At 42.9% G+C, this 12500-nt stretch overlaps 1 protein-coding gene across 4 annotated transcripts in view; it reads right to left on the bottom strand.

The window, feature by feature from the left end:
* The window catches only part of LOC105902824 (FERM and PDZ domain-containing protein 4), a 77902-nt gene that overhangs the window by 32777 nt on the left and 32625 nt on the right, over nucleotides 1-12500 (bottom strand). For all 4 annotated transcript variants that reach the window (XM_042710126.1, XM_031583292.2, XM_042710128.1 and 1 more), the window contains exon 2: nucleotides 66-176. In XM_042710126.1, the coding sequence (XP_042566060.1) occupies nucleotides 66-176 (111 nt within the window). The remainder of the gene's footprint in view (nucleotides 1-65; nucleotides 177-12500) is intronic.

The following is a 12500-nucleotide window of genomic DNA, read 5'->3' as shown; positions in this document are numbered from 1 at the left end:
GGAGGTGGGAGGTGGGGGGTGGGAGGTGGAGGGGTGCGGGGTGGAGGGGTGCGGGGTGCACTCACTTGCTGAAGCAGTCCCTGGTGTCTCGCGCCACGTCCCAGCCGTACTGCGCCCCCTGTAGGCCCGCCCAGCTGCCCGTCGGCGGAGGCCAGCCCGATGATTTATTCTTATGGCTGCAACAGAGAGACCACGGTGTAGAACGGTTATCGACATGTGTACACATACAATCAGCCACACACACACAGTGGTGCGGTCAAACTGATGCACAAGCAGTACTCACAGTCACTCTCTCACATGTGAACACACACACACACACACACACACACACACACACACACACACACACACACACACACACACACACACACACACACACCCACAGTGCTTGGTTATAGAAGAACTGTATAGAACAGAGACAGCACATTACAGTGTTACAGTAGAGTACTGGCTCAGAACTTAACCAAGTATGAGAGCGCTAGTGAAGGTATTATGTAATATTTTATATACACTGCAGTCTGATGCAAAACAATGCAGACACAAATACACACAAGTACACACAAATACACACAAATACACACTAATACACACAAATACACACAAATACACATACGCACTCAGGCGCACATGCCTTCTGGCATCTCTAAATGAACCCTGTGGTTTATGAGATGGCCGTGTTGACAGATGAGGTTGCGTTTGTCTCTGTGCTAACTGAGGTCGACCAAGCTGTCTGGTGTGTGAACAAGCCATCTGGGCCCAACAGAACCCTCCCTGCACCCCTGTCACAGGCTGGAGAAAAAAAAAACCCAAATGCTGATTATGAAATCAGGCACGATTTAAACCATCGCCTGTCTAGAGACACATTTTCCAATCTGTGCCGTGTGCAGTCACTGAAGCATGAGTTCCACCGCGGTCGCCCGCACACTACGCACCACGCGAGTCAATCAGGCACTTCTCCACCGTGCTCTCGTGAGGTGAGTCCTACGCAGGCTTCCCATGGTACTCTTTTAGCAAACATGCCAACATTTCAGTTTACTCAGACGTGTAGTGAGAGCATTATGTCCACAACAGCACACGTCAATAGCTTCCATCACTTGGCCTGATGTGCAAAAGAGAACAGAAATGGAGAGAGATAGATAGATAGATAGATAGATAGATAGATAGATAGAGAGAGAGAGAGAGAGACAGAGAAAGAACAGTAACAGAAGTTGCTGAGAGAGGAGAAAGTGTGTGCGTGTATGCACATGTGAGAGACAGATGTAATAAGAGAAATGGAGAAAAAGAGGGAACAAGAGAGACCTACTGTGAGAGCTTTTAAAAACTACTCTCTTTTTTCCCTCGTTCCATGGCCGACTACAAGAAAAAATGGATAAATCCATTCTGGTCGCATGGTATTTCCACAACAGTGACTGCTCTGCTCCAAATACACAAACACGCACACACACACGCACACGCACACGCACACGAACACGCACACGCCCAGGCACACACACACACAGCCACAAAACAGTGAGATCCACAAACTCAATCAGAAATCTGACCGTCTTTGCAGGAGAGCAAAAATCATAATGGTTGAATCAAATGAGATTTGTAATGGGCAAACAACCACCAAAGCATCACCATGCCCACGTCCAAATACAAATGCACAAAAACATTAGAACTCACAGACGTAATTAAACACACACACACACACGCACACGCACACTCACTAAGAAACACACTATGAAGATGCATGGTCATCCTGTCAAGCTTCACTCCAGCACTCAGTGTGCCGTGAAATTGGGTTCTGTACTAACAGCGCTGACGACACAAATACAGGCATCTTCATTAGGACCCCTTCCCCCCACACACACACGCATGCATAAATACACACACACACACACGCATGCATAAATACACGCACACACACACACACACACACACACACACTCACACACACGCATGCATAAATACACACACTTGTCAACCTTGGAATATGCACCGTATGCATATGGCCCTGAATACATAATAATATAATTTATAATAATAATAATAATTAAGACCTTTGTCAGGTTTTGAATGGCACACACGACACACTGGAACACACACGTGCATATATGGAGGCGACACAGGACACACACACACACACACACGCAGGTAGGCCTGAGGTGAATTTATGTTCTGCTTTTTCCCATCCTGGACCGTCCTTCCTCAAGGACCCCCCAGGAGCAGTGGGCAGCTTGTAGCGCCCGGGGACCAAGTGAAGTGAACTGTCCAACTTTGGTCAGGGATGGACATGTGTTCTGTTAAAATAACATGTTTTTTCTGTTGGGGTCCTTAGTGGAGGAAACCCCTTGTGATCACGGGGAGAACATGCAAACTCCACACAGAAAGGCCCGGGAGATAGCTCACCTGAGCACTGTGCACTCTGGGGAGGACATACATATGATATGATGATGAGGAATACATACATATGGTTAGAGAGACACATGTATGCCCATACAAACACCAAACAGTAAGAATATATACAGACACACAATCATATTTCACAAATATCAATGCATTGAATATGCTGTAGAGTAGCTCTGTGTCACAAGAACCAGGAACACAAGGTTGTGGATGCAGATGCTTGAGGCTTCTTCAATGCAAATCAAAAGGTCACAGTGGGGACACATAGGCACTGACATTAAAAAGTGTCTAACAAAAAGTGGCCATCTTTATACAGCATCTCCAACTGAACAAACAACACCACACAAAGACAAAGGGAGACCTCAGGGTTTTAGTACCCAAATAATGACATTGGTCACAGGTGAGTGACTTAACAGGGCTGGAAACTTCTAGTGAAACAGGGAGAACTAAAATACTGGGGAGGATGATCGAACTGGATCGGAATACAAGGCTGGAGCAGGAACATACACTGACATTTCCTCTCGTTTAAAAAAAAGATTTCTCCCCAATACTTCATTCCACTGATTAGTCCCTAGCGTCATTGGAAAGAGTCCTGCCGTTTGCTGTGATATGTGTTACCCTTCGAGTCGGTAAAACCATTATGACTTATTCAACCGAGGTGCAGGGGTATGAAAATCAGCAAAGAAATGAACAAAGATAATGACTTTGCTTGAGTTTAATGTATTTCAAAAACATGATTATTTGAAACGCTTTATTGCACAAACAAGTGACTAGTCTGATTGCAAAGTATAAGTTCTGCTCGATATGTGTCCCTTGTCCAAGGAATTCAATCAAGACTAATGGGTGTGGAGATGGATGCAGAGATTGAAGCAGTTCATGACTATAGTGAAATTATTCATGTTATTTCAAAAGCAGATTGCTGTAACCTACTGTGTTGCATAAACTTGCAGCTAACGTCATCGTAAAGGGCATGTCCTGTGGCAAGTGCCGTTTTTCTTAAGTCTACTTATTTTTTTAGTGCCGCTTCTGCTCCTAGTCCTTTTGAGATATTGACAGCGGTCCAACTCTAACTCATCTGTCCTGATCCTGTGCAGTGCTCCCCACTCATACTTTTATTTTTCTCTTTTTTCTTCCCCTTTTTTCCATTTAAATGAATTGGGAAACACTTCAGAAACCTTCACTAGGACCTTTACCTGCAAATGTTGATGGCAATGACAACATTGTTCCTCATCACCATAACATATATTTACATTGTTCCTCATCACTATGACCTCTAGTTCCATACACACATACACCTATAAGGCAACTCAGCTCTGTCCACTCACTCTGTCTCTTTTCTTCCCCTCCTACTCTAGACTCCATTGTGGGATGCTGCTGCAGTCTTTCTGCCTGATCTACACACACACAGATCTGATCCACACACACACACACACACACACACACCCCCCCCCCACACACACACACACACACACACACTCCTACTCTAGACTATCTCCACTGTGGGATGCTGCAGCAGTCTTTCTGCCTGATCTACCTACAGAAACCCTCTAACAACTGCCCATTCCCACCAAACTATTATGCACAATTTCTAATCTGCTTAAAATAAGTTTTGTATGCTATTTTAGCAGATGAGGACCCCCCGCTTTGAGTTTCGGTTCTGCTCAAGGTTTCTTCCAGCTAAAAGGGAGTTTTTCCTTGCACCAGTCGCTTTAGTGCTTGTTTTAGGGTTTTCAGGCCTAGTAGCGTAGCTATGTCAGTTATCGGACAGTGTCAAACATCGGCCATTCTGTTAAACAATCAAAATGCTAAGTTTAATGAATGGATTAACAATCTATAACTTCAGTTTAATAATGGATTTACATGACCACGTGAACGTTTGCCGATAACACACGCCGTCCGATAATTAACACCGTTACGATAGTGCCTAGAGACCATTCGAATTGTTATTGGCGCTATTTACAAAAAATGGAATGGAATTGGAAAAATTTGCTATACGACCTGTAAACAAACAATGGAAGCCGAAGTTCCTCAACATTCTCCTTTTGCGAATGTGTAGAAGTGGCTTGAAACTCTTAAATACTATTAAAAACGTACTTGTACACCACCATGGGCGAGGAGCGGCTCTCACAACGTGTGCTACCTTTTATTGAAAGAGAGTGAGCTGCTAGACATCGATTTGAATAAGCTGGTCAACAAATTTACAGAAATGAAATGTCGCAAGAAGCACGGCCACCTCGAATGTGAAATCAAATACAGAAGAAGCCATCAATAAGTTGTATGTCATGTACATTAAATCTGTAACTAATGGCGCAAGTAGCAAGCTTCTTTGCTGTTTATTGAAGACTTGATGAAACATGCCAGAACATTGATACAGAAGGCAGGGAAGGTAGAGGGTCTTATTCAATTCAATTCAATTACATTTTATTTAATAATAATTAATAATTAAGACCTTTGTCAGGTTTTTAATGGCACACACGACACACTGGAACACACACGTGCATATATGGAGGCGACACAGGACACACACACACACGCAGGTAGGCCTGAGGTCGCGGTGAATGTATTTTCTGCTTTTTCCCATCCTGGCTGTCCTTCCTCAAGGACCCCCCAGTCCTTCCTCAAGGACCCCCCAGGAGCAGTGGGCAGCTTGTAGCGCCCGGGGACCAAGTGAAGTGAACTGTCCCATCTTTGGTCAGGGATGGACATGTGTTCTGTTATTTTGCATGTTTTTTCTGTTGGGGTCCTTAGTGGAGGAAACCGCTTGTGAACACGGGGAGAACATGCAAACTCCACACAGAAAGGCCCGGGAGATAACCCACCTGAGCACTGTGCACTCTGGGGAGGACCTGCCCCCCAGAGCCAACAGCGCCCCATGCGGGAATCGAACCTAAGACCTTCTTGCTGTGAGGCGGCAGTGCAAGCAGTGCAAGCAACTGAGCCATCGTGCCCTAACATATATATATTATATAGCGCCATAACAATTAAATTGTCTCAAGGTGCTTTACAGAGGCCAGAGCCTGGACCCCCTTAGAGCAAGCACAATGGCAGCAGGGGCAAGGAAAAACTCCCTGTTAGTCAGGAAGGAACCTTAAGCAGAACCACGGCACATAAGGGGGGACCCATCTGCTTGAGGTCGGCCGGGTGGAGATACATGACAACAACAATGTCTGTCTACCATTACCCATAATGCTGTTTGTAAATGCCCCTGTCTAGTTTCCTTGTGCCTTGTGCACACAACAATATAATTGATTGTAGGATTTATTGTTATTTTAATGCAGTTTGTTAATACAATGTATTTTTACAATGAATATGTTGAAAATGACATCTGTTTTGTGCCTTTACATTTACTCTGTGCCCACAGTTCAGTTGCTATTTGCACTTGGCTAGATGATTATGGCTACAGCCTGGATGTGCAGTAGCATAGGCCATGAGTTTATTGTGTTTGCATTAAAATAAAGAAAACACACATGAACTAACAGATGGGCAAATGTTCATTTCTTATAATTCACTGACTTTGAATTAGCGGATCATTGATTTCATTTCCCACCAAAGAAATGGTCTAGCTTAAACTGACTTGACTTGGACATCTGCGGCCTATAGATAGCTTACACCAGTGTACCACCACTTGTTCCTTGGTAGCCTATAGACTATATCAGGTGTGGGGGTAAAAAGCTCACCTACTCTTCAACTGATTCTCGTCAAAATATGAAACTGTTGGTAATTTTGTGTGTGTAATAGTTCGCCCCATAATGCTGTGTGAGTGTGTGCCTGGGAGAATGTCAGTGTTTAATTCAGTGCTTAACGTTTCCTTTTCTGAATGTGTTTTTTAGCGTGCATTTCTGTAATCCTTTTTGAGCCTGTGTGAGTAATCAAGTGTAGGTGATTCTCTGTTGTTAGCGTATTTGCCCACCCCTACCTAGCATGTTATGTCCACGCCTAAGACTGTCTGCCTTCCACACATTCTGTATCAGCTCCTGTGTGTAATTCTTCAATAAATGGCAATATGTAAAAGAGAAGTTTTCAGTTTGGCTCTTCTGCTACACTGGTTTCAGGAGCGAGATGGAGCCTGCGATAATTTAAGACCTCATCAAAGAACTGCACCGGGGTGCATGGCCAAATGGCATTTTTCCAGCTGTCCGGCTGTGTCCCTACCTCAGAGCTGGCCAGAAGAAGTACAAAAATATATCTTCATGAGCAAAAAGGGGTTTAACAGTTACTGAGAATTCGCTGGACACGATACAGCGTTCCATCCTTTAAATGCTTTGTAATGCTCTTTAAGTGTCACTTGATGAAATTGCACTAGAAAGGTCAGGCTTGTTTTTTTAACCAATACAACCGATATTTAGTCTAGCATATAAGTGTATAGATGTAAAATGGACTTCAAGGTTATAAGCCTTTATCAACTTTGAATTGGCTATGCTTTTCATTACAGAAATGTTAGTCAGCTCACATGTCAATTCTATTCAATATTGTTGTCAATTTCTTCTGTCTACAGACTACACACATGCACACACATAGTTTGTGTTGAACAACAAGAACCAACAGACAGTCCTCAAGCATTCATAAAATGCATGTACTATTTAACTAATATAAGCTGTGCCCAGGACACAGGTCTACACAAGTAGGAAAACGGTTATGGCATTTAGCGAACGCTTTTGTCCAAAGTGACCTACAAAGCATTTTTAATTTGATTTGATATATAAAAATAACATGAACAACAACCAAAGTATTATGCACAATACAGGAAAATGAAAAACTTTAATAACTATAATAATATAAAAATAGTATGGCTTGTAACAAATGCATTTGAACGACAAATGAGTTATAAAGAGGTGAATCTTTAAACGCTTTGTAATGCTCTTTAAATGTACCATGGCTGTCACTTGATGAAATAGCACTAGGTAGGTAATTCCACCACTGAGGTACCACTAAAGAAAACAGTCTTGATTGCCATCTCTTGCTGTGGAGAAAAGGCAAAGACGACATATGTCCTTTGGAGGAACAAAGTGGTCAAGTTCTCGATCTCTGGGAACCAGAATGTCAGTGAGTCATCGGTGTTACAGAAGCACTGCCCTGCATCTTGTAAGGTGATATTTATCCATCCAACAGGTGGTAGGAGAGTCTAACCTTTCTTTCGTAAAGCGACTGCGTAGTAACTGCGTAGGTTACGGTGTGCAATCTCGCTCACGCGCAATCACGCTCTGCATCTCCTTGTGCAGAAAGGGATGTGAAGTTTGCAGGTTTGCATGATGCAAGATGTGTCAAGTGGGAACTAAGAGTTAACATACAGCTATACTCAACATCAGCTTCAACAAACCTATATTTGAAGGTACATTTAACCCATGCGTAAGCAGTGAGCAGACACACACATGGAGAAGCAGGCAGCTGCCCCGCCCAGGGCAGTTGGGGCAGTTGGGGGTTGGTTGCTTTGCTCAAGGACACTTCAGCCATGGATGTTGAGGGAGGGGAAGGTGCTGTTCATCCCCCCCCCCCCCACACACACACATTTGGTGGTCCAGGGAATCAGACCAGCCATCTTTCGGTCCCAAGCTCTAACCCTCTATGCCATGGCCGCCCCAGCTATCCCAGCATCAAAGCCTTGAGCTGTTGAGCTTATTCTGAATTGTTTTCTATAATCCGACGTTTTGCATATCTCTCTTTTTCTCCCTCTCTCTCGTACACATGCACACACACACACACACACACACACACACACACACACACACACACACACACACACACACACACACACACACACACACACACACACACACACACACACACACACACACACACACACACACACACACACACAAAGGCCTTGCCTCGAGGGGTGAGTTTGGGTTGAGGTACATCTGGATAGGTCTACCTCTATTACTGACTGTACATATTGCTTAACTGTATTCAATGAATTGTTCATGTTACCAATACTGTGTGTGTGTTTCATGAATTTCTTTGAATATACACACACTTGTTTGTGATTATGTGTGTAGGAGTGTGTACTTGTGTGAGTTCGTGTATGTCTGTGTGATTATTTGTGTGTGTGTGTGTGTGTGTGTGTGTGTGTGTGTGTGTGATTGTGTCATTGTCTTTGCTCGTGGCAGATTCACAGTGAGTTCTTCCTTCTTTGTGGGTAATCCCTCTCATCAGAGTGAAAACAAATCCACACAGTTTAAGGAGTAAGAGGATTTCATGGGGGGCTGGGAGCCGTGGAGGCTGAAAACACACTGCTGCAGCCGCTGCTGCTGAGGCTGATACTGCTGCTGCAGGAGGAGGGATGGGGGGGGGGGGGGCTGGGAACCATTCCTCAAAAACCAGCTGAGGGCTCAGCATCAGCGAGACACACACACACACACACACACACACACACACACACACACACACACACACACACACACACACACACACACAGACAAACACACACACACACACACACACACACACACACACACACACACACACACACACACACACACACACACACACACACACACACACTGTTAGCATCAAGTCAGATTTACTCTTGTCTGATGTAAGAGAAAGGAATGCTGGTGATCTGTATGACAACCATTTCACCAAGAAAGCCATGATCAAGCTATATCAGCTGAGCAAAACACAGCTGGCACACTGATCATTCATAAAGTAGCAAGAAAGGAATTGCTTTTATTTTGACAAAATATATATATTTATTCTATTTGTATTTACCTATGTATCTGTGTGTATAGTTACATGTCACCGGTGATACAGTGGCTCTCCACGTTACACAACTCTGGTGCCCTGTAGGGGATGGTGCCTGTCTGAACTCTAGTGTTTAGTTAGCTCCAACGCCACCCAGTTTTATTAAGCTGCACTCCACATGATGGTGCCTGTCTGAACTTTAGTGTTAAGTTAGCTTCAACGCTACCCAGTTTTATTAAGCTGCTTACCGCATATCTGTCCCATGGGTCTCTGTGCTTTATTACTTACAGTGGGGAGCTGGACGGCTCCCTGCTGGGGTCAAAAAGCACAGAGTGACCATTGATTGTCCAATCCCCTTTCTGAGCGAGCTGCATCGACATTGGCACAGGGACCCACGGTGGGGAAGCATTGACCAGACAGGCTGACCCCCCCCCACCCCCCTTTTTTCTTCTTAATATAGGCTTGTTATTTAACCAATACAAAAGTATAGATCAACTGTGAGAGAATATGCCCAGACATATTCACAACACAGGGGTTTCATTGACTGGACAGTGCTGCACTCCTGCACCTGACCCTGACAGTTGGGCTGTGTGTTCAAACAAGCCAGGAAGTAAACACTCCACCACTATACACAAAGGTCAGAGAAAGTGAGGGGAGAAAAAAGGGACTTTGACTTTGTGTGTGTGTATATGTTTGTGTGTGTGTGTATGTGTGTGTGTGTACAGAGAAAGAGAGAGAGAGGGAAAAGGTCTGAGTTCATCTTGCTAATGAACATCTGTTTCAGGCAGTCGGTGCAGCTATGAATAACCTCTGTAAGGATGTAGTGCACATTTATAAACACTCAGATGCATTTGGCCAAGCAGGTCAAACAGTGCTGTTAGATTGGGACGTTTGCTTCCCCACAGCTAATCGGGTGGTTATATATTATATATATATATACAGTATATATATATATATATATATATTATATTATGATTTTAGGCTTGTAGTTAGGTAAAGACTACTGTCTTACATATGTAATATGACCATTATTTTATGCACTCTATCCTAGTTTTATGTTTTGTGTTTATTTTATGTCTATTTTTATGTGGATCACTATGCAAGTCATTTCTTTGTGTATGTCATTTTTTTGCTGTTAAGCACTTTGAGCTGCATTGTTTTGTATGAAAGGTGCTATACAAATAAAGTTTATTATTATTATTATTATTATTATTCTATGGGGAAGACCATATTTGATGTTCTCTATAAAGAAGGAGTATAGTATGGTTTTGGCCACCTGGACTAATCTATGTATTAGTAGAAGAAACTGCAGGGTCTGTATTAAATAAGAAGTGCATTATAGGGGATTACAAGAACATTATGAAGGTGTAATTGCGAAGCCAAATTGAACTATTACAGCCCACAGTAATCCAAAGGTCTTGGAATTTTCAAAATCTAAACCAAATTAAAGTATAACAGGCATGACTTAAATACTAAGTTTTTCATTATTTACGGAGAGGTTAATAATGCAAAATGTGCACATAATGGATCATAAATAATTCCCTCAAAATCAGGTATCTTTAGAGAGTATGAAATTCAGAAATGTATTTTAGTTAGCTCTGCATTTAACTTGCTTTTAAAATCAGTCTGTCGTGGGCAGTATTAAACAGCGAGCAACAGAGAGGGCATAGGGCTACAACTACAAGGATCATAGCTAGCACGTGGGCTAGCGTTAGCCGCAAGCTATAGATGTGGTTAGAGATTGAGCTTCTAGTAACACTTTCTTCTCAATGCCAGTCATGCATAAAACAGCTTTATATAGTAAAGAGGGAAGGATGGAGAGAGCATACCTTCACTCTTCTTTTCTCCTTAGCCCACTACCAAATTCCATTGACAAACCCTTTCAGTCAACACAAAGAGTGTGTGTGTGGGTGGGGGGGCTCACAAGAGCCTTGCCTGACATGGCACAAAGCTCAAACCAGGGGCTGTCCTGTCACTCTCCTTACACTCTAAATAGCAATTAGGCTAATTGGCTTTTCCCCTCCAGCCATTGTGGCAAAGGAGTGGAGAGCTGGCTTGGCTGCCAGGATGCGCTCGTGTCATGGTGCATCCACGCGCCAGCTCTGTGACGAGAGCACCTGCAGAGGTTATTCACTGGAGCGCTGAGCCCACACCGTATCTTATCATCATCATGTGTTCTTGTTTCAGCTGTCAAGCAGTTTCATTTTTGTATCTAATTAATTACATGCTTTGTGATTATTTAATTTAAAAAAGAATCGCATATATCAATATGCTGTGAGAAGCATTTAAGAATCCATAAGATTTGCCATTGATGAGAAGTGACAAAGTAAACAAGCCTTGGCAGTGTGATATTCACAACACATTAGACATTAATGGAAAACAACAGATACTTAAATTAACTTTATTTAATGAAAAACGCATTTTCTTCTTTCCTGATTAACCCACCACATAGTTTGTCTAAAGCTAGCAAGCTAACTAACTTAGGTAACGTCAGACTACACCAACAACAACAACAACAAACGTATGTCACCAAAAAGCCTGCGCTGTTTATATAGTATAGTTGAATAGCCGTTTGTGCTTACAGTTATGGGTAGAAATTTTGCAGATTTGCAAAGTTTTTTGCGTGAAGGTTTCTGACGTTCTGGAATCCACCATCTCCAACTTGAAAACGGTGATGAGGCTGTAGACCTAACATCCTACCGACACAGGCCAAAACATTTATGCTAACTCTACACCAAAAGCGTGTGATGGATGAAATATTAACTATTACTGCAATGCAGACTGGCCACTATATCCATCCAATATGGCCATCACTGAGCAGTGTACAGTGACATATGGGGTCAAAGCCAGGAGCATCATATAGTGTGATTAATCAGTGTTATTTTTTTTTTACGTGTTACTTTAACCAAAATTAACGTCTTATTTTGACAACCCTACTTCTTATTTTAAATGAGTGCTTTTTCATTTGTCCTGGTAAAAGAAATTGGTTTTTAGCCCTTCGATACTTCTCTACCCTGAAAGGATTGTACAGAGAACCCGGTACGCTCTATCCAGCTTTCCATCGGGCTAAAAGGTTCTGTCTGGCACCCAAATTGGACATTGACAGATAGCCTGTGGTTTTATCCAGGCGCTGGATCTTAATAGAATTTCTATTTTGACTGAGGAACATTTTACAACAATGTGATCTGTTTGGCACTGAATGTTCTAACACAGACTGATACACTGTAGAAGAAAGTGCACAGGCTGCTATCCTTTTGCCTCAGTGCATGACACACTCTGCAACCTTTACATAATGTTTCATTACATTATTCATGCCAGACAAGGGACACCATCTATGATAATAACCTGAACTCAGGTCCATATCTGTCCATGGAGCGAATGTCAGGCATTGAAGTGCTCTCTCCAAAGAGAACGTGCTCCTGTGAAGACCATTG

The sequence above is a fragment of the Clupea harengus genome, chromosome 16 (assembly GCF_900700415.2).
Source record: "Clupea harengus chromosome 16, Ch_v2.0.2, whole genome shotgun sequence".
Lineage (NCBI taxonomy): Eukaryota > Metazoa > Chordata > Actinopteri > Clupeiformes > Clupeidae > Clupea > Clupea harengus.
The sequence above is the reverse complement of the archived record's forward strand: the minus strand, read 5'-3'. Positions and strand labels throughout refer to the sequence as shown.